At 41.2% G+C, this 23,251-nt stretch overlaps 2 protein-coding genes across 4 annotated transcripts; both read right to left on the reverse strand.

The window, feature by feature from the left end:
- Window positions 1-88: 88 nt before the first annotated feature.
- On the reverse strand, window positions 89-10,737 carry tmem44 (transmembrane protein 44). 3 transcript variants are annotated; one of them, XM_059034326.1, is made up of 11 exons: window positions 9,936-10,736; window positions 7,815-7,944; window positions 7,588-7,681; window positions 7,157-7,326; window positions 6,625-6,744; window positions 5,875-6,045; window positions 5,448-5,630; window positions 4,429-4,533; window positions 4,032-4,208; window positions 2,729-2,761; window positions 89-1,113 (listed from the first exon to the last, which is right to left on the reverse strand). In XM_059034326.1, exons 1-11 carry the CDS (start codon window positions 10,118-10,120, stop codon window positions 880-882), a joined length of 1,602 nt encoding a protein of 533 aa, XP_058890309.1. In that variant the 5' UTR covers window positions 10,121-10,736; the 3' UTR covers window positions 89-879. The 3 variants fall into 3 exon arrangements, with proteins under 3 accessions (XP_058890309.1, XP_033883479.2, XP_058890310.1); XM_034027588.3 differs by having other exon boundaries at window positions 6,625-6,711; window positions 9,936-10,733; XM_059034327.1 differs by lacking the exon at window positions 2,729-2,761 and having other exon boundaries at window positions 9,936-10,737.
- Window positions 10,738-11,094: 357 nt separating this feature from the next.
- On the reverse strand, window positions 11,095-19,648 carry lsg1 (large 60S subunit nuclear export GTPase 1). The gene is made up of 14 exons (XM_034028010.3): window positions 19,366-19,648; window positions 19,019-19,145; window positions 18,595-18,715; window positions 18,319-18,405; window positions 17,824-17,910; window positions 17,420-17,480; window positions 17,055-17,231; window positions 16,356-16,769; window positions 15,886-15,987; window positions 15,129-15,272; window positions 14,502-14,625; window positions 13,902-13,981; window positions 13,461-13,628; window positions 11,095-13,004 (listed from the first exon to the last, which is right to left on the reverse strand). The coding sequence occupies exons 1-14, from the start codon at window positions 19,468-19,470 to the stop codon at window positions 12,828-12,830; spliced, it is 1,974 nt and encodes a 657-aa protein (XP_033883901.2). The 5' UTR covers window positions 19,471-19,648; the 3' UTR covers window positions 11,095-12,827.
- Between the last annotated feature and the right edge of the window lie 3,603 nt (window positions 19,649-23,251).

Here is a 23,251-nt window from a genome sequence, read left to right on the forward strand (position 1 = left end):
ACATGCCTTTGCATCTTCACATGAATTGTGATTATTGATGATGGTCTTTCAGGAGGAATCATTGGACTCGACCATTCACCAGCGTTAGTTAGATGAAAGCTTTTGGTTTTATTTCTGTGACAAAAGGAAAGCCAAAAACAACACAGTCATAGATGCAGGAAATATAAAGCCTAGGCCCTATGCTAGGTAATTCAAACCTACACAAGTCCCTAGATAAATGACTTCACAGCTATAGTCTATGGTGCTACAGTACAGTGATGGAAATATGACTCTCATTGCATAGCAGTCTGATCCATTCCTGGTTTTACTATGAGTTTAATAAGACAAACCTGAGCACACTGCGGCTAAGCAAGTACATATTAAAACCTGGAATGGGTGAAACTGCTATGCAATAGGAATCTTATTTCCAATCCTGTAGTACTACAGTAGTGGTGTGTGTCTCTATGGACAGCCAATATAAGACTTGGTTAGGGTCTTGCTTCTCTTTGCATACCATCCAGGCATCAAAACTGTTTTTTAAAGTGCATCAGTTGACACTTAAACCCACTGTAGCCCCCTTTTTTTTTTTTTTTTTTACAAAAGAATAAAAAAACCTAGAAAGTCAAAACCAGTTCCTCCCTGTCACCAATAAGATAGGTCCCTGTTAAATTAAACAGGTTGCCGGAATAAATCCTATTCCCGAGCACTTTAAATCCGTGAGCTAGCTAGGGATCCCCAGCACTTCTATTAAATGGCTTGTCACAGTCATTTGGTTAACAATCTGAAAGCTAAAATTATACACCTTGGTCCTCTTCTCTCCATGAAGGACACATTCAGGATGCACGTCTTCTTTATGTATAAAACTAGAACCCCCACCCCCCCACCCCCCACCCCTCCCTTTCATTTTCCACTTCTTCGATTCTCCCTCTCATAGTCTGCCAGGATGGCAGCAGCTCTCTCCTCCGTCATTTCGACATTTCCGTGACAGAACCAGAAGTCAGATTCTGTTTGGATGACAGAGTTGTCCAGGGGCAGGCTTGCCCAGTCCTGGATGGGGAAGACCTCCTGGGACACACCCACGTTCTGTGGCCTCTTATCTTTGCTCCAATCCTCAGTCACGTCTTCAAAGTCCCACTACAGAAAAAAAACAAGGTGAAAACACCAGCTCGCTGGAATGTGGGACATCACAGACTCACACATCTTAACTTGTACAGTGCTTTATAGAGGAATCCTCATTTAACAATAGTGAAAGCTGAAACTCCATGAGTTAAATATCCTGCTGTGTTCCAAGTCAACCACACAGTCTTCAAAGTTTCTCGTTTCTATAGCTGGATATGTAACCTTTACTTAACCTTGGGACTCAATCAGACAGGATTATCAAATGAAATCCCCTCATTACATCATAAATCCTAATACAGATTGGGGGTATATTCAATTGATCCAAACAGTCTTAATAACGCCCCTTTAAAAAGAGACCTTTGTAATAAGTTTATTTTTTTGTCTTTAAAAGTGTCAGGGGAGTAAGGCTCTGTTTTATTTAAATTGTGGCAATGTTTAATACAGAAATCATTTAGATCAACTGAATAACTATAACTGAACTAAATATTGAGCATATGGGTTGGTGTATCTGACATGTTCCAGCAGATTAGTATTGAGAATGGTTGTTACTTATCACAAAACTTCAAGAACTCAAAATCCTTTGTATGAATGCACAGCAGAGAGTTAGACGTGTAGATCAGAATGAACAGCAGAGAGTTAGACGTGTAGATCAGAATGCACAGCAGAGAGTTCGATGTGTAGATAAGAATGCACAGCAGAGAGTTAGATGTGTAGATCAGAATGCACAGCAGAGAGTTAGACGTGTAGATCAGAATGAACAGCAGAGAGTTAGACGTGTAGATCAGAATGCACAGCAGAGAGTTAGATGTGTAGATCAGAATGCACAGCAGAGAGTTAGACGTGTAGATCAGAATGAACAGCAGAGAGTTAGACGTGTAGATCAGAATGCACAGCAGAGAGTTAGATGTGTAGATCAGAATGCACAGCAGAGAGTTAGACGTGTAGATCAGAATGCACAGCAGAGAGTTAGACGTGTAGATCAGAATGCACAGCAGAGAGTTAGACGTGTAGATCAGAATGCACAGCAGAGAGTTAGACGTGTAGATCAGTCATGGCACTGACTGAGAACCTACTTCTAAGCAGTGTTTTGTTTTGGATGAGTTTTTGTATTTTGTTGCTGTGAGGTGCGGCCAGCTCGTGAGACATGCCAACGTTAGCTAGTCATTTCTAAACACAATACCCAAAATAGAAGCAGAGAATGCTCAATCCCCCACAGACCCTGCCTATTTAATACATGCCCAACCCTTTCTTTGTAATCCCAGATCCTCACCAGCTACTGGCTCCCAGTAGAAGCTCGCGGAGGGAGTTGGGGACACATCATTGCTCACTGATGTAATCTGTGCTTGTGAGGTGGGGAGGGGTAACTCACAGCAGTGTTAGCTGGGGTACAATTCAACACCAGGAGGAGGCAGTACTGGTCACATTTCATATCATCTGGCCGGGTCAGAACCAAAGCCTGGCCACTATCTCTGATAATACATTCCAGTTTCTATACAAAATACAAAGTGCCTTTCACCAGGGAATTCCAACTCATAAACTGGGGGGTTATACAATGCGCCCCCACTGCACCCCAATACGCACTACAGTACCAGACAAAACACATGCAATGTAAAATTATAAGGTTCCATACCTGTTCTCTGTTTAGGGCTTCCAAATAATTTTGCTGTGGAGTAAGAAAACAAATCAACAGAACTAAACAAAGAGGATCTAACATGATTGAAAAGAACAGGGAATATCATCATTCACAGCTTAGAGAAACAGGAGACAGCTGGGTCTGCTCTGGTCAGCAATAGCAAATATTTCAGTGTTCTTTTTATTACGAGGGTCTGAGAGACTTTAGGCTCAGGGGTGCTGCTCTTCTTTAACCTGCACTAGTCCTACTATGAGATAGAAAGTGACTCGGCCTGTCTGGACATGGGACAAGTCTAAAACAGGAATGTCATCTCATGAGGGAGGCAGTTCTAGAAAAGCTAGGATTCTCTTCTGCTAATATAAAATTATTCACCCATTTTACAAGATTTGGGGTCATGCTTTACTTTAAATTATCTTACTTACAAATGCCCAGATATTCTTTATTTTATTTTGATGATGGTTGTTTATAATTACTAGGTTACTATATGCTGTTGTCTTTTAAAATGCCTGAACGAATTGAAACCCTTTTCACCGATATGATCGACTCATTAGATTTTTTTTTAACTTCATGTGAAAATGATATGCAAGCCATTTAATAACAACTAACTGTAATGCAACACATTTCTTAACATGTTAGTAGTTATTAAAAGTTGTAATCCAAAAACATTCCCATAACGCAGCAAACATGAAACGGACAGCAAAAGGCAGTAAAAAGTCCAATTCAGCTGTAATTTGTATCTATCTGTTTTTGTATTACAAAATACTGCCACCTGTGGGACTAAAAAGGAAGTACATCTTGCATACATTTTAATTTAGTATTAAATTGTAAAACACAAAGTTATTTTAAGTGTCATTTTTAACTGATAAACTGACTGTAAAGCCCCTTACATTTAGGAGCGATAATATATATATATATATATATATTACTGTATCTTGTCATGGATCCTAGTTTTAAAACGTTTAGTCATGTTTCAAGTGCTAAACTACTCATTTCCAATCCTAAATATTACAATATTCACGTTATACCCTTTTCAACTTGGCAAAGGGCTGGTTGTATGACACCTCAGTGTGACGCTCTAAGGAAACGTGGCAGATGGAAGCACAGCTGTTATGTGGTGGAGTATGGGTTAAGAATAGAATGACCAACACTACCGGATTCCATCATAAAAGAGAGTCTTCGACACATGCAACTTCCACTACATGCCCACCATTTATGACACTTTGAGTAGTTACAATACAAGTTAAACTGCCATGCATGTACTGTTTCCAGTCTAGTGGCATGCGCTGCCAAGCACGCGTACCTCGAGCTCTGAGGTCATGGAGGGACCACCTGAGACGCTACCGGAGGAGGAGGAGGAGGAAGAGAGGGTAGCACGGATCACCTTCAGGGGAGGGTAGGCTGGCGGTTCAGGGTCCTTGGAGATCTCTGTGGGGCTAACCTCTCCCTCCCCTGGGAGCCTTATCGCTCCGAATGGAACCTGTAACACACATACATTTCTTTGCAGTAGCTCGTGTCTGTCCAAAGCTTTGAATGTTACACGGTTGTTTCATTTGGGTTTTATTACACCGTTGTACAGTATGCAAAGCAACAAATGAAGACATGATTTGAACACAGATCAGAAACGAAACCACATGCTGTGTATGGATTTCAGGGATTTCAGCCACCACAGCGACACACTGAAACAAAGCCGTGAGTACCTCCTGCACTGGCTCGATGCTCAGGTCCATGAAATGTCCAATCTCAGCCATTCTGTGTAGGTAGCGGTTGTTAGGGAGTGTATTAAGTGGTATCCAGTCAGAATCCTACAAAGAAGAAAAAACGGCTGACATTCTGACTACACTATACTAATCAGCCTCCCGAGTGTCTATTGAGGGCGTACTAACACAGAAACAGCACAAAGTCTGTTTATTATTATTATTTGTTTATTTAGCAGACGCCTTTATCCAAGGTGACGTACAGAGACTAGGGTGTGTGAACTGTGCATCAGCTGCAGAGTTACAATAACGTCTCACCCGAAAGACGGAGCACAAGGAGGTTAAGTGACTTGCTCAGGGTCACACAATGAGTCAGTGGCTGAGGTGGGATTTGAACTGGGGACCTCCTGGTTACAAGCCCTTTTCTTTAACCACTGGACCACACAGCCTCCTTGTTTGTGACAATGTGAGCACAAAGTGGACCAACAGCTCCATGAAAGACCTTTCCAAAGATACTTCCTGTTTGCTGATGGCAGCTACAGAAAAAGCCAGCATTACGCCCCGGACAGAGGCTCAGGCACGGGCCCCTCCCCCTCCCCCTCCCCCTCCCCCTCCCCCTCCCTCCACCCACCTGCACATTCCTTGGAAAAGAATGTTCACATAAGAAATAAACAAATCACTTGAATTCAGAACGCAAACTAAAAGATCAGTAGGCCTAATTATTGTTACGTACCTGTTTAAAGGCAATGATACCATTTTACATTTTACAATTGTCGTAAAATTGAACTAGACTATGCCACTTTAAGGTGACATACGCAGTACTATATGAATGTTTGCGTTTAATTTGTTTTTCACTACTCTGTATATATAACCTAACTCAGCCTAAGTGGGGCCCCCCATGGCCTGGGATCCTGGGCAATTGCCCTGGTTGCTCGCCCCTAAAATCACCTCTGGTTCCAGATACAGCATTAAGCAGTCTGTGCTGTTTCACAGTAAACAATACATACGAAGTCAAACCATACCCTGCGTCTCGCTTTTGCTTTTTTGTTTGATTTCACGTGCAGCTCGTCCTCCTCCTCCTCCTCCTCTTCCCCTACTCCCAGGACAGACTGGGCTAGCAGAGCCTGAGTATCGGCTCCCCTGGTTCTCTCAAGGTCTGTCTGCTGGCTGGCAGTGTACTTCGTGCAGCACAGCAGCAGCAGAATCTGTGAGCGTTGGGTCAAGGGGTAAAGGGCAAAGTGCGACGGGGAAAGCAATGGTTCAAAAGGAAGACAGATATTCTCTTGTTTGTGAAGACAGCAGCTCTGTGTGTTTCTTCCTTCGTTAATACAGGTTTGAATTTGATATGTTCTTAAAAGTGCATCACCCCATAAAAAGGTTGACAAATAATAATGCACAATACACACAATGACAGTACGTAAATTGCGTTTTTTATTTTGCAAAGGATACAGCAGTGTCCAGGGCTGCACAGCCCAGCGAGTTCAGTAACCACGGCAACGCTTTCAGGATGTACTTGAGCTGTTTGTCGTGGAATAAGATGGCTGCTGCATAGAGGACACTGGCCAAGATGGAGAACACCTGAGACCAGATAAGGACTGCAGAGAACATCCTCGCTTTGTACTGAGAGAAACACCCGGGGGTTAGCTTACACACAGAAGGGTTACGTCTCAAATGGTACGCATGATCTCTATTGCTTTGTGTTTTACTACTTATAGAGATACTGTAATTACATCTCAACACAGCAATGCTGCACAGCACAGTATAAAATAGAGGGGGATAGAGACTGTAATTACATCTCAACACAGCAACGCTGCACAGGACAGCTGCTTGGTAGGCTCTCACTACAATACTGACACAATTATTTTCGTTATTTCTACACGTCTCATAATTGCACTTAAACTCTCAGAAATGATTCCCATATTGGTACTTGTGATGCCCTTATTTAATAATGTCAATGCAGTCGTGATGTTAAGTTAAAGCAACAAAAAAAAACTTTCAGGATGGGCCGAGTGAGCATGAAAATGATTAACCTGAAATTCTAAACTATAATAATAATGAAAAACTTTAATATAGGTTTCTATTATTTTAATGTGCATACAAATCACTTTGACCATAAAAGTGTGGATATGAAAAAAAAACAGAACAATCAGAAGTTGTTTTCACACTTGCAGAACAAACAACAAGTTAGATGCTACTCACTGCTCTGGAGATGTGAGAAAACTTAGCCGTCCAGCAGATAATGAACGCCACCAAGCCCAGTGCATAGCCCAGGATTTCTGTGTTATCCTGAGAAGAGAAACCACACCTGGAGATCCTAAACTAGAGGAAAGGTCCAGTACAAGTCTGCTTAACCTAGCTCCTTCAGATTCAGTGTTTGTGACAAGACAAATCTGCAGGAAAGTTTATAAAGTTAATAAAATTAAACAAATGAATGCGAGTCTCTGTATCTCTTATTATTGCCACCTGCAATTCTACATAAAGACCATTAGGAGGCACTGTCATCCACTGTGATTCCTTTCCTAGTAGAACTGTAATAACCATGTGCCTGTCAGATCCTGCTCTTACCTGCAATTGTGTCCACAAGGCTCGGCACTGTTGAGAAGGTTTACTGTATTTATTTTTTGTTCCTAGCTCTTATCTGACACAGGAGGGGTGATTATTATGTATTTAAAATTGGAAAACTAAATATTAGTAATAAAAGTCATAATGCTAAGAAGTGTGACTCAGTTACCTGCAGAAATGTGGTTAGCAGGCGTCTCCCGGTCCCATGAAACTCGTTCTCAAAGGGCTTGCTTTGAAATGTGGTTTTTGAGATGTAGTACCCTGATCCCACAGCAAGGGGCAGTGTGACGGCAAACACATTCCTATTCCGCCTCCTCTTCTTGAGTTTCTTCCTGCTTCCTGAACGTGAAACGAAACGATTCAAATCACAGTAAGATTCCTTTTCAGGGTTGCCCACTATACCTCATAGACCATACAGAGCACTTGAATCGCATCACATACACAACTCTGTGCATATCTATACAGCAAGCCGGCCCCTGTTCCTTCCTCTCCTAGTCCCAACTGAAAGTGCTTTGAATCTGGGACTGCTCCCATTTCCCCCTGGATCACCAGAATTAGCCCCAGTAGCTGATTGTTTATTTCCATTCACACATACTGTACCTCCGCTGGTTGAAGTCTCCCATTTACAGACAGGGAAGAAAATGAGGATGAAGTAAAGAATGTCTACAGCGGTCAAGTAGGCTCCGGTAAAGACCTAGAATTGAAACAAAGAGGAAAGACATCCGTGGATAATGGAGGTTAGGGCTAGAAACCACGAGCCCTGGTCATGTAGAGATCCGCTTATTAAATAATAGAACAGTGAATGAGAGCTTTCTCAGGTACTGTACCTGTACAGTGAGCTGTTTTGCTAAGAGGGCTCCCAGGGTGTTGCACATGTTCCCCAGAAAGCTGTAGATGGTGATGAACGCAGAGCTGCTAGAGTGGACTGGCTTCTTCTGGCACTGCAGACATATCAGCCTGAAACAAAGCAACAGCCTTCATTCCAATAATCTGCTCTGCAAAATGAGTCTGCAAACTCCTTCTTGTGTGCTTGCAACAGCAATCACACGTTTCCCATAAAGGCCAGTTTATTTGTGCAAATCTTGTGAGTTTCCATTGTAAGTAATGTTTCAGTTGTATCCTATGTATGCTGAAAGGATTTATGCAAGCTTACCCCTTATAAAATCTTACCAAGGTGTTTCTGCACAGAATTTTTGCAGTTTTCTCATGTTTTTCCCATGGCTATACTATGCATTTACTTTAGTTTAGCCTGGGTTGCCATGTTTCTTTAATATGCTTTACCATACCTCGCTATTCTTTACAATGCATACCTATGCTTTCCCATGTTTTCACTGTGCTTTATTACAGTACACTTTGCTTCGCTTTTACAATGGTAAACTTTTAAGTGACTATATACGCTGCTTAGTAAGTTTGAGTGAATGTTTGTATTGAAAATATGCACCTGTTTTCTAATTAATTAAATTGCCTTTCATTCATCAAACCAAAAAGCAAGGCAGACAAATGCAATCTGCGGAAATGCTTTGTGCGTGGGAGGACCCCCTGTATAGTAGAATGACCCTCATCAGTGACCTTCTTCAGATTTCTTTGACATACTGAATGACACATCCAGTTCCAAGCTGGAACAATAGCTTTGCAAGGGCAGCAATGCTTTGTTCAAAATGTATGTCAGCAGAAACTGGCCATGAAGATTCGCTGTAGGTTTGTAAGAATTGTGTCAAGGCCTAATAATCAGTCCTACATTGGAAATAGACAAACAACTAAAAGCTATTCTGAGACATACTCTTACATCGAGGCCAGCAGTAATAGCACCATGGCCTGGTTATGAGGACATTCTGATTGCTTTTATCAGGCTCTTCTGAGGAGGTATTTCAGCTACTGCCTCAATGCCCATGGCTCTGACATCACTTGTCATTTATTGTTGCAAAACAAACTTTTCTTCAGAGCAAGGGAGTGACAACCACCAACTGACAGAGAACTTTATTATTATGATCAGAATTATTATTATTATTATTATTATTATTATTGTTGTTGTTGTTGTTGTTGTTTATCACTCTGAAATACTTTGCCAGTGCCAGTGTTGTTGTTGGTACAATTCACAATCACGAGAGGATTCATTCATCGCCCTCTTTATATATTCAGATAAAGGTCAATTCTGTTTTAAAGCAACATATTTTCAGGATGAATGTTGATCTGAATATGCTGAGAAATGGCTCAAGACATTTGACCAATCAGTAGCAATCATTTTATTAAATAATAATACGACTCTCTCGCTGCTTTCCAAATTGGAATATTGCACAGGCAGAGGAGCTTCGTTTCTATATAAATTACTTTACTATGCTGTACATATTAAAAAATAAACAGACACCTCGCGGTGTTCTTTAACATTCCAATGCTCTGCAACAGCGGACATGCACGCAAACATTGCAACAGCCTCAAAGAGAGCGTCTGCTAAGAAATAAATAAATAAATAAATAAATAAATAATAGGCTTTGACTTCCCGGACCGCGGTGGAAATGATCAGTATGAGTGAGATGTGACAATAACCTAAGTGACATAATAATCAGGTGCGTGTCCCTATTGAGCGCTAATACACAGCAGATAAGATACTCCAATGTGGCGATAAAAAGCAGGCGGGGTTGACTGTATTATCCTGTATTACATCATCTTTACCGCGAAATCCTGGTAGGCGGCAGTGAAAGCAGGAGGTCACATTGATGCATTTCAATGTAATCTTGGCACGCATTGGCGCTTGTGCAGCATTGTTTCACAGAATCAGTAAACAAAACCAAACCCATTTCATTTACGCCTTAAAATGCAGTGTTGTTTTAAAATTATAAAGTGGAAACTTTTACTACTACTACGACTACTACTAATAATATTAATAATAATATACAATAATATCATAATGTAATAGTGAAAATATCTGTTCCGGTGAATTATATACTTACATCGTATGTGCTACGATCCACAGGAAGGCGGATATGACCCACAGACCAAATGACATACAAACTTTCTCGTTTGCGAAGCATTTGGTTAAATATTCCTTGTGCCACAGGGAAATGATCTCAGACACATCGAGGCCGCCTGTTTGGTTCAATGCACTATCGGCGAGTTCTCCTACATCACCCATCATGTAACCAGCTTATATTAATTATGAAAATGGGTACATCTTACATTTAAATATATGTGTACGCTACGTTCTTGCAGTATTTTGAAGATCAAATATTCAAAAGTCTGCAACGTTCCATCACAACGGAAACTACACAAAATCTTTACAAGCAGATGTAAAATTAATTAAGAATAGTTCATCAAATAAAAATAAATAAATACATTTTAAAAAAGCAAATTAAATTCCACTTTTCCACCGAAGTTGTGTCGTTCCAGTTCAAAGACGGATTTGTTCAATCACTTCCCAGCCGTAAGAAAGAAAAAAAAAACTGTTGTAGTTGTTAGTCACTACATTCCAGAACCAACGACACAATTGACTTGAAATACTAACATTATTTTGTATATAACACATTTATCTTCGTCACAGAGAGAGCAATTAAATGAAATAGTTCGCTTAAAAGGAGGGAGCGCAAGTTTCTTCCTTGCTTGAGAAAGTTCCCACTGCACCGCCTCCTTTCCAAAAACCAGATACTACCGGCCGGGTCGCATTCCTCACGGCAAGCTGAAGAGCAGGTTGAATCGCCACGCATTACTCTAGCAGTCTTTTTACCAGTATTTAGTGGCAATATGCTAGCTTTTAATCGTATGCTTCCGCAGCCCTCACACTTCCAAATGCAGTTAAATTAAGGTAAGTTTGCAGGTCACTCATAATAAAATGTTCAGTAACCCCCCCCCCCTTTAGAAGTAAAATAAGGAAAAGCACACAATACTGACAATGTTACATAGCAAATTCGTGTAGCTGAAAAATGGAAAACACATTTTCGATGTTTCGACATGTACCCGAATATGCAAGATACAAAAACAAACTCGTCACTTCCACTCTCTCCATCTAGGTTTGAAAACTTCACTATACAAGCCATTTTCTTTCAGCTTTTTACCTTTAAAAAAACCCCGTTGTAACTTTTTTGTTTGTTTGTTTGAGCTTTATTTAGTGAAATGTTTTGTGTGTGGTTTTTTTGTTTATTTTATTATCACAGCCTCAAGTCCTGTAAGTAAAAGAATGAAAACTTGTTTACAGATACAATAAATCATTGCGTTTACCATCCCACCAGAGTCAAAATTCACAGCAGTAGCAAAACCCACAGAATCTGATTCGGGTAGAACTGAATACAACAAGCCCTGCATTGTACATTCTTAATAGAGGCAGTGTCGTTTTACACCACCACGTCTTAAAAAAAAGCCTCAGAACAGAAGCCTCTATACAAAAAGAGTTTTAGAAGGGAATACAACATATTTCTGTGTTTCCATGCATGTAATTAAGACCATCTACACAGGACATCAAAGAGCTGGGGTTGGAGCCTTTTCTAAAGCCCTGCTGTCGGAATTGAACAAAATCCCTTTAACTATATAGTTGATATATTTTCTTTCTTTGTTCTTCCCCCATCCCCCCCCCCCCACAAATTTACTTTTACAAGATTATCAAGTCATTTATTTGCTTTACATTTTAGGAATGTGTCAGGACAGATCTGCTTGCAAATCTAATCCAAATGGTAAGAAACAATCACCACGCCCTACAGTTGTGTAAAGAATGTCCTAACCACGTCTTATCACCATCAGATAAGCGAGGCTCTTGCTACATGTAAATACTGGACTGCAATATCATCACCATGGTAAGAAATGCACCACCTTGACCGTGTTTAAATCACAGCAGCTTCACAATAGCCCCTTGGCCCAGGCCAGTGCTAAAAAAAAAAAAAAATTCTAACATGCACACAGGCATAGGTGGGTATACATAAATTATTTTAATTGCATTTGGAATTCACCAATTCATCAGAGGATGAAACATTTTTTGTCCAGACAAATTAGTTACAGGTCAATCTTTCATCTTAAGCCCCTCGGTTTCTTTCAGTAAAGAAATGCTTGTGAACTAGATGCCTATGATTTCCACCTTGGTCAACATGCTGTACTTGCAACCATTTTGACCACAGAACTCATCAGGGGAATGACACCAGTCTGTCAACTCCTACTGCCACCAGCGAGGAGTCAGCCAGCTGACAGACTGTCGCCCAACAGAAATCTTAGCAGGTTAAAGGGTAACATGGGCAGGGTTTTTCAGCAGCCAGTTCCCATGAACTTCCTCGATAAAGCCTTTGTGACTCAATAACCACCACCAGGCCTTGCTGTAAAGTATTTGCCTAGGGGTGCAGGAATACAGCAATATAGCAGGAATACACGATACACGTAAAACGTCAGACAGTTAACCAACTCCAACACCCCAACTCCAATTAGACGGTTAAATTCAATTTCAACAGTTTTGGTTTTTTTCCAGTCTTATTGCAGGATGGTACCTGTTTTTTTTCTTCTTTAAAATCTGTTGAAACCTACACATCTTTAACAATTAACCTGTAATATCAACAGGACAAAACAATTAAATAAATGTTATTGTATAGGAACCAGTAAATTCAAACACTGGAATAAATTCTTCATACTGTAAACACACCATGATTTAAAATAGAGAATAGGTTCACACGTGTTTGAAGTTTAAAAAAAAAAAAAAAAAAATTGAAAAGTAGCAGGTTTTAAAGTAACCAACTGTAGGCTGAATAATTAGCTTCAATTAAGCATGTTATTGCACAGGTCATGAAAACTGTCATTAGTAGACTGTGGAGCACCGCTTCCCTGTGCTGGGAACGGTCTTTCTGATGCAGTCTCATCGCAAGTGCTGTGAAAGGTCAGGCATCCAGGTGTTTGTTGAGCCTGCGCACTTTCTCTTTTTTGTTCCTGTTGCCGTGTTTTTTCCAAGGTTTTCCTGCCATGCTTTCCACGCTGGCTCCGGGTGCCGCTGGCATATTTCCCGGTTTGTAGCCCATGACTGACTGTACGCCCTTGGTCAGCGCACGGACATTCTCCTGCAAGAGGCAATGCAGGGGGTTAGCATCTCTTTACAGACCACGATTCGACAACTGCAAACACTGCATGCAAGAGAAGAAGCAACACACACACGCACGTTTGTATTGGGGATTGCAGAGTATAACCAGGAAACACATCATCACTGTGCCTTACGTACCAGGATAAAGAGAAGAGCTTCATTTTCACCTGTCACTATTTGTTAATTCATGATAAAAATAAATAAATAAAAACACACTAAAATCTGTTTCTCCATTCCTCTTGTGTAAGCAAGCATAACGCAAAAAACCTGAATATCAAACAGTACAGGGCAGAGGAACATCTACCCATCTTTATTGTTATTTTGATATTCACTGCACGCACACCGACTGAGAAAACCACTGCAGATCTGGCTTCTTGATGTCAAAAAGACAGACAGCCTTTTCAGAACACCATGTTGTCAGAATGTAAAAACTTGCCTGATTGAAGAAGTTCTTATCCACAGTGTTCTCGATTCTCTTCACTTTCTGGGACTTGCCAGTCCTCGTGGCACCTTGCTCCTTTTCATTGTTTAGTTTCTTGTCGTGCTGGGGCTGAAAATCACTGGCTTTTATGTGGGGTGGAGGATGACAGTATAAAAGCTTCCCCTAATAATTGGGAGGGAAAAAAATAACAAACAAATTATGTTTTGAATAGATAGATACAGATAGGTTTTCTGTGCAGGACTACACAGATATCTCAAAACATGAGGTGCTTGTTCCAGATCATCTTATCCCATGCTCTATCCATCCCTGCCTGTATTACTGAATATTATTCTGTATATTTAAAAATAAAAAAAACGTAGGGTGAATTTTGGCTTGTATGGAGCAGCACCCGATACGATATTCTAGAAAACATCGAAACAGACTAAAGTAACTCACGTTAACATAATCCTTCAGGACGTAGCGGGCCGATCTGGGCTGGTCAGGCTGCCCATGAGCAGTCATGAACCCCCTCATATCTAAAAGGAACAACCAATATGAAACAGAGTGTAAATGCTGTGGATAAAGCTCACTCTTTCTCTGGCATCTCTCTCAATACTGTCGATTAGATTCTACACACATTCAAATCATGTGGATCGCATAGGGGCCACTCTGGTGGCTCAATACACACAAAGGAGGTTTGATTCCAGCCTGGCTCTTGAATGAGCGGCACATTAGCCGAGTGGATTTACTCTGCTTGAGGGTCGTCTTGGCCATCACTGGTGTGGAAAACCTTCTCATAGTTTTTAAAGAGGCTGTCTCTGTTTTGTGGTCTTGCCGGGTCAATCACAAGGCAAGGGGTACCTCCTAAGAAGTACAACTTTAAACCGAGAAGCCACTCCTTGCCTCGCCCAGCAATAAGAAGGGATTGAAGCTCCTCACATCTCTATAAAATCCAACAAATTCTGGGGATTTAACACAATCTATAAAAAGTGATATGACAATATCATAATGCATTCTTGTGCAATCCTTTTAACGAGAAGCACAATAAAAACTTACACCCATACGCTGTTAGAAACTCCTCGGCGGTGGGCGTGCGGTCTGGATCCTCATCTTCCCGTGGCCTGATGATGTTAATCCCGTAGGTGGCCTCTAGCACGTGTCGTGGAATATGCTGGCACACGTGGTACAGTTAAGGAACATCGGAAGAAAAAGTTATTGTTGTCAAAATAATTCTGTATACCCTCAACGTGCCTCAGAAGGTATTTTAACTTTGAGAAAGGGATTTATTGAAGGCCAGTAAGTAATACTGCAATTACAACAGACAAGAGCACCAAAGCAGGCTGCTGTTACAACTCTTCCCCGTACTTTAAATCCATTAAAAAAAATATATCAAGGATCCAAACACAGCCGCAATAACACTATTAAACCTAAACGTAGTATTTGTATTGTATACACAAAGGACAAACAGTTAAAGGGCAGCAGTATTTAAATAAACCCCTTTATTTAAATTAAAGTGTCACTGGTCTACATTCCACTTTGCTACATGCGATAGGGATGGTGCTTATTAGCATACCTGTGTTCACAAAAGATTGTAAAACCAGAAGTAACAACAACCTCCGAAAACTGTACTGTACTGTACTGTAAATGGTCAATTCAAAACAACAACAACTCTGGAAAGGATATCAAAGAAATGGGAGGCACATGGTCCCTCATCTGGTCTATAGGCAGGATTCCACAGCAGATCATCTCGGCTTTCGTGGATACAAAGGAGGGCATCACCAGGCCAGGGCAGTCACACAGACACAGACCAGGCTCCACGTACAGGGTCTAAGCACAAAACACACAATCCAAGTCGTTCTGTTAGTCGCTCGTGAGGCTGCTTCTGATAATGGTGTCTGGCATCCTGGCTGCAGGGCAATCACAGGAACCTAATGCATCAAGGAGCTTCCCTGTATTGAGAAACCCCTAAAATGGAAGACACTGCTTTGGGTAATGAGGAGCGAATACTGTGATTTGCAGACTCTTTAGCTCCTGATAACTGCTTCTTTAGGGGTTGCTAGCTGGCTCCAAGATGCCTGCAATGAGCTCCCATTTGATAGCTGAATCTATATTGAATCTGTGGATTTACACGAGTCTAGCACAGATTACTTCGTGGGAAGAAGAGAATACACAAGCCGCACAAACTTGTGAATTATTTATTAAATATATTTTACTCCCTTGGCACACCTGCTAGAAGCATCACAGTATATTTTTGTTAATAAAAAAGGCATAATAGGCAACATTAAATAAAACTGCTTTTTTTTGCCAAGTTCCCACAGCTGATGCTTTGTTGGGCTGCTTCTGCAAAAAGATGATCCATATCACAGAAAGCACAACTAACTTGTTTACCTGCAAGCACAATGCGTAAACTGTTAGTGTTTCACAAAGAAAACAATATTACCTGAAAGTGCTTTGTGTGTCCTGGAGTTGCAGACACCGAAACCTTCTTGTTCCTCAGAATAGTGTTGATTGTGGAACTCTTCCCTACATTAGGATACCCCACCTTTACAAAATAACAGAATAAAAAGGTAAAAAATCAGGTCACATCATGTTTTAGATGGTTGTCCAACAGTGGAGCAGAAAGTACATGGGAATATACTGCAGGTTGGTTTCTCAGGTTCCAGTCACTACCAATCTAAGATCAGTCAGTGCTAGTTGGGGTCTGTGAATCCAGCTGCAAGCTATTGCTTCCACTACTTTCTTTATACACACTTAATATGATTTCTTCATATGCCAGTGAGTCATAAAGTCAGAGCTGGAGGAAAGCTCTGATTTAATGGTGTTGGGCCACCACTGACAGCCAGGAAAGCACTAATTCAACACAACAAGACTGCAAGCCCTGCATATTTGATCATTTCAGTAAACACTCACCAGGCCCACAGTAATCTGGCCCTCTTTGACCCTGGGCCCTGTGTGTATTGCTTTAAAGATCTCCAGTAACTCTTCTTTCTTTAGCAGGCGGCTGGAGTTTCGCAGTGCTTTCTTACAGGGCCTGGCAGCGCTGGAGGCCTCCTCCATGCTCTCTGTGCTCTCAGAGTCCTGATCTTCAGAGCAGGTTTGCCAGTCCCCTTCCTCCACACAGTCCTCAAAGGCTTCATCGTCCTCGTCCTCCTCAGGGGCTGCTGGGCTACCCTCCAGACCCGCCGCCACACTCCCTGACTGCTCAGCCTTCTCGAGCCGCGCTCGGCTCCTCTTGCTTTGATTATGATTTTCAGAATCCCCATCTTCGTCGTCTTCCCCTTCACAATCACTCTGTTCTTCTGTGATCCCTTCAAGCTCCTCTCCCTGAATAGATCACAAGTAAGAGTGATCGAAGTTCAGTCAAATCGAAGTTTTAATAAGCAGTCACAAAGTATAGTTTAATTAACACTGGCTGGAAAAATACAATTACAGAAAGATTAAAAAGGATGGTTGTTTATGAAACCAGTTCCTGTGGCATCACCACCAAAAAGCACAACTCTGTTAGCAGGTGGCTCTAATAGTTGTATGTATGTGTGTATGTGTTCATGAATGTATGTTAAATAAATAGTCCTTAGTGGGTTGTTTCATTTAAACAGCAATGCAGCATACCTTTTCTTCAGCATCCAGCCTCATGCCCTCAGCCAGCGCTGACCAGAAGACGGCGCGGACTCCCTCCTTCTCGAAGTGCCTCGCCCACACCCGCCGCTGCTCCCGGGTCAGCAGGTCCGCTTTGTTAAGCAGCAGCATGTTCTCCTTGTCCTGAGACACCTCTTTGACGTAACATTCCTGGAAGGAGCAAAGGATCACAATTCAATTCAATGATACCCTAGGTACTCTAAAGCCTAAAAGTGTTATCATTAAAAGGCATGACGAAGGCACAAGCTGACTTTTTTCTTCCTTAAGTAACTTCTGCCATTCTATACAGAGGTGCCTCGTATGATGTGAACAATCTCAAATCAGTCTGGCCAACTTACCAAATCAAGACTTCTGAACAGCAGGGGGTTTCGGGCATCGAGAATTTGAACTACTACGTCGCTGTAAAACAATAAGAAAATTAAGCTCACAATTCAGTGGAATAAGAATATATTGTGATATCCATAGGGACGTTTTTTTTGCTATAACATCAGGGATGCAAATAAGACTCCTGTTGCACAGCATTTTTACCCATTGCAAGTTTTATTACGAGCCACAGAGTATAGGTAACAAGGTCAGGTGCACCTAATTAAGCTCATAATAAAACCTGTAATGGATTAAACTGCTATGCAATCAACTGCTATCAACTGTTTTTTCTGTCTGAAAAAAGTACAAAATGCTGCCCTTTCACTACTAGATAGTGGAGAAAAACATGAGGAGAAAAGCTTTCTTGAGCCGCCCTCACCTTCTCTCAATTACTCTCCAGAGCTGCCTCCAGAAATCCAGATTCCTTTCAAAAGGGGTTAGAATCAGTGTCTGCTGCTCCTCCAGTCTAAACAAACAAAGAAAACACAACATCAGGTCACGTGGTCTACGTCTACAGTGCTTAATTACATTCAAGCATTCAGGGTTGAACTCTTGTTTTTTAATCCAAGACATGAAAACATTTCAGATACAACAGATAAAATGTTCCGCCTTGGTGCCTTTGTTCAGATATTGCATAGCAGTTTGATCCATTCCTGGTTTTACTATCGAATGGGTGAAACTGCTTGTAATCGCATAGCTACACGGTCTGACTGCACAGTAGCTATACCTTTGGAGTGATCAAGTACCAGGAAGCAGCAGCAGCTTTTCATCTATAACGCAGTCTTTGAAATATCTGCATATTCCAAACTGAAGCATAAGATTACCTGTTTTCACCTATTCCCAGGCTCTGGTCATATACAGTGTAGGTACTCACAGTACAAGCTGTCGCCTCCACAACAGAAAGCTGTCTCTCTCTGCGTGCTGGAGTACCTCAGTGCTTGTGTTCTCATCCCAATACGGTCTGAATAGAAGGAAGAAAGAAAGAACGAACAACATTATTAGAGCTGCTTTTTCTCCCATTCCCTTTAAGCAAGGCAAACCCCAGAAGGAAGGAATTTGGAGTTGATTGAAAGGAATTGAGAATTGATTTTAAAAAAGAACTGGAATGGATTAAAAGGAATTGCTGCCACCCCTGCTTGTCATGTGTTACCTGCGGGGTATTCTGAGGAAATGCTTATTCTCCTCGTGAAGCTCCTTGATCCTTTGGCTCTCCTCTGCTGTCAGCAGGCCGCTTCTGGCCTCCGCAGGAACAAACTTGATATTGAGCTTCTCTGAATACAAAAGCGGGACTAAGTGAGTTTCCCTCATAATTGCATATTGTAAATATTTGTAGAATGTGTATACAAATCTTTTATTATTATTATTGGATAATGTGCAAATGCAATTTTGAAAGGTCTTTAGGAAGTTCAGAGTCAATGATAACAATCTGGACAAGATTAAAGGCAGTTACAGTTTTCACCTTTTAGATTTCACATTTTTTCCCCCACAAACAAACAGCTCTTTAGATGTGTGCTCACTGCTTCTCTGAAACCTGACCCTGGACTGCACGCACACACATACGCAATATTTCTTACCAGCAACAAACTCGGTTCCTGCAAGTTCAGCTGTGGCCAGGAATTCATCCAGAGAATTCTGTTCCGTTACAGACTGCAGGTTAAGCCGACCCCAGTCATACCCGTCGTTCAGCTCACACGTGTGGAGCTGTGAGGAGAAACACAGGGGTGCTGTACTGTTAATAAAAAAAATAAAAGTGCACACGTCTTCCCAATTCCCAATTTAGCAGCTTTACATTATCAAGTATACCTTGCTGCTTCCACGCGCCACTGACAGTATAGCTAGACAGGAAATACTTTTAAAAAGAGAGCTATCATGATAAAAATACAAAAAAGAATACATCAATATATATTATGAAACCGCCTACCCAGGACCCCGTTTTCTTGTGGCTCCGACCTGCAAGCTGTCTCTCTTTGATCAAGGCCCTGCCTAAGCCCGTACTTCCACCGGCGCCGCTTTTCTTCTTTCCCATTTTTGTTTACTTTATTTTAAAATTCAGCACCGGTCCCATAACCCCAGAAACTTGAAACTTGAAACTTTAACAAGGAAAGTGCAACTCGCGTCAACTTTATCCAGACACAACACAGCATGCGAGTGCTGTTGTTACCACGAACAGGAAGGAAGAGACATGGAACAGACCAATATCAACCAAAGGTAAACACGAATTTAAGCTACATATATCAAAATGTGCACCACAAATAAACGTGGAGTTTGAAACGGTGTTATATTAGGTTGTTTATCAAGGCTACTTGGAACACAATACAAAACACATTACAATGATAATTAAATTGGAGGTTCCATATAAACTACCTCCCCCCTCTTGTGTGTGTAATAGTATACACCGTGTTCTGTATTTAGAGTACCTTCCTGAGCAGCGGTAGTGAAGGAAATTAGTTCCTACCGAAATGAAAAAAATACATTATTGGTACATATTTTAAGTAAACAACTTGTCATTCACATAGTTAACTTTACAATATCAGAAGTAATTTCAAACGCATTACTGTCTTGCTAGCTAACGAATTCGCAATCTGTAAAATAATCTCCGAGTCTGAATATTTAAAATGCTCTACCCTAATACAATAGGCCTAAAAGTGACAGCTCATATCGCACAAATGGTTAAAAATGTGAAGGTTGTGCGGCAATCGTCTGTATATTGCGATAATAATACACACAGACACATCTTCAAACTTTAACCATTCACTCTTAATGCAAATTAGTAATAAAAACGGTATTAAGCTGAACAAAAGAAACAATTTATACAACAGTATTTTGTGTCGCAAGTAAGATATGTTTGGTTTCTACCTATCACTGTTGCAGCCCCTTGCAAATGTAACTTCATGTGTTTTTAATTATTTTCCTCACATCTGCACGTCAGTAAATATACTTTACACAGCGGCGTGTATTTGTTGCAGTCACCCTTTGAGCCACTAGAGGGGCTTGTCACAATGCTCCTTTTTAATACTGTTTTCTCGTTTGTTCCTGTGCCTCGAGGTGGAGAAGACTGAACATTCCAGGCGTGGCCACTAAAGAACATGGTCCTGCCTTTAGGGGTGCTATGTGTCAGATTGAGATGTGTGTCAAACACCGCCCTGTTTCTGTTAAAAAACAACCCGATTATACTTTTTCGACGGATCACTAGACCAGCCTTTCACCTTGGGTGAACGGGTTTCCAGCTGGGCCTCAGTTTCACCCTCCAGTTCACATGATGAAATCCCCACATGATTCAGCACCGTGAGCACTGTGTGTGTGTGTTCATTTTTTATGCCAACGATTGCTGAAGCACAATGCAGATTTAATACTTTTTTTTTAATTCCAAGAATAATAATCAATACAATATAACAACAATAAAAAAAATCCACAGTCATCTACGGAATAAATAATGTTTTGAGCATTTGGAAAGTGACTGTGGGCAGACTGCCAGCACAGGTCTATTGTCTTATCTTCCTGTTTTGTGTTTTTGCACGCAATATCCCCAGCCTGTCTTGTGTTTCAAGCAGTGACACCAGAGCAGCAGACACCTCTATTCAGCACAACCTGCAGCTGTTCCAGTGAGCTCATAAGCTGTTCTTTCACTATGTAGCTCACGGAATACAATGAAAGCATGGATACACTGTAAATCCCAGCTATTGTATTGGCTTCAAAATGTATTGAACTCATAGACAAATGCAAACACCATCTCCGTGTTCCACATACTTTTGAGTGATCAGTCTCCCTTAATAATGAAAGTGTCGGGTGAAAAATAAGTCATTTAATATATTGCACATAGTTATTAAAGGATTGATAATCAAAACTCTGAGGCGCATAATCAATTTTATGAAGCAACATTTATTAATTCAACAGGATGCAAAACTTTTGGCCGTAGCTGTACACATCGACCTACAGCTCTCAGTACTGGGCGAGCTGAGGAAACAGCTGCCCCAGTCTTGCAGGATTCTGACACACGGATATGGACTGATGTATAATAACTCATCGAAACGCCTCTGTCTATAATTGTGCTCGGTTTATCCCAAGAATCTGGTTCTGTTACAGTAATTGGTGCTTTCCAATGGGAACATCATGGAAATGCTCAAATCATTAGCAGTTAAATAGTCTGTCAAGCCAGCTCAGGGAAGCCCATCAGCAGTGTTTACTGCACCCTGCCTGGCTGTGTATTGATAAGCGAGTCTAACAGCACTCTCTCCCCAGGCAGCTATTTATAAGCGAGTCTAACAGCACTCTCCCCAGGCAGCTCCACCTCTGTCTATCTGCTCTCACACTCCATGCTGCTGTCTGACAGAGCTGTCAGCTGCACCTTACCCTACTGCAGCTCCAGGGGTCTCTTCTAATTAACTAGAAATAAAAACGTAGAAAGGGTGGATAATCCCCAATGTGGCAGGCTGCAAATTGTAGGTGCAGTGTTCAATAAACAGAGGATATAAGAAAAGGATATAAGAAAAGAAAGAGATCCTTCTGAAATCGACCCTCAGGGAAATATTGTATCTTCTTTCATCGTCGCTTCAAGTGTGTCAGCAGAACTCCCCTAACAGGCTTCAAAGGGCTGAGCTATTCAATTATTTACATTTTTATTTTTCAATATTATTGTTGACTTACAAAGCTCTGCGTGGCATGGGGTCCATTCCCCTTAGTTTGCCGGCCAATCTCTCAGCTTGTCATGCTCCGTCACAGCTCTGGAACACGGGGGCCCAAATCTGATCCTGGAGGCCCATTCCACTCCCCGGTTTAATAGGTCAAATGGAATGTATAATCAGCTGGGTGGAGTTTTGATTGGTTAAATTAAACTACTTAGAGCACGGCTGGCACAAAGATCTGGCCAGCTTTGCACTCCCCTGCTTCGCAACATGAAGGGAAGCCAATTAAACCCTTCGATAGCATTTCTCTACACTGTAACCTGGTATCAGATCTATCATGTAGGTATTTGGTTGGGGTGCTGCTGTAGGTCTGTTATGCAGATGCCAGTAGCATTCTCTGTTTTATCACTGCTATGTACAGCGCCTTTAAGATGCTAGACGATAGCAAACGTGTGCATTAAGATGTGCTCCACCAGTCTCGTTCATTTCCAGCTCCTGCTGTAAATCAAAATTACACTACAGCCACCGTTGTTAGGAACAAAGGATCATAAAACCTGACAGCGGACATTAGAACAGAAGAACATTTATGAACGAGAGGAGGAACAGAGGAACAGTGCAACTCCTTAATCTAGTTGCTTTTGCACCGGCTATCCTGCAGATGGCAGTGTTTAACAAAATGTAAAAGTTAAATCCACTAACCAAATCTAGCTGCATAATTAGTTGTTGTTGTTAAGATGATTATTATTATTTTTCTTTCCGCCAACAAAACCTTAAGTTTCATAAAATTAAAAACGTTGCACAAAAACTCTTGAAATTTCACAGACTTGTAGACACCAATGGGAACTAATGTCCACCGCTGAATAAACGTGATGGTCACATGGTTTGCCAACCATATTGGATTTCACGTCAAATTTGGGGCAATTTACAAACATCTTGTCGGAAACCGTTTCTCGCAGAGTTCTGAAACTTGGTACACATGGTTAGGGATTGTCCAAGATGCATTGTGCTCGAACTTAAGCTGATTGGTTCAGTGGTATGGCGGCCATGTTGGATAAAAAAAACTAACACACAAATGTCTTCTTCTCCAAGACCTCTAATCTGATCGAAGCAAAACTTGGCATACATGATCCAAGCACGGTTTTCTTTAAAGGCTGCCCAAATGAAGTTGCTATAGTAATTAATTAA

The sequence above is a fragment of the Acipenser ruthenus genome, chromosome 12, assembly GCF_902713425.1.
Source record: "Acipenser ruthenus chromosome 12, fAciRut3.2 maternal haplotype, whole genome shotgun sequence".
NCBI lineage: Eukaryota > Metazoa > Chordata > Actinopteri > Acipenseriformes > Acipenseridae > Acipenser > Acipenser ruthenus.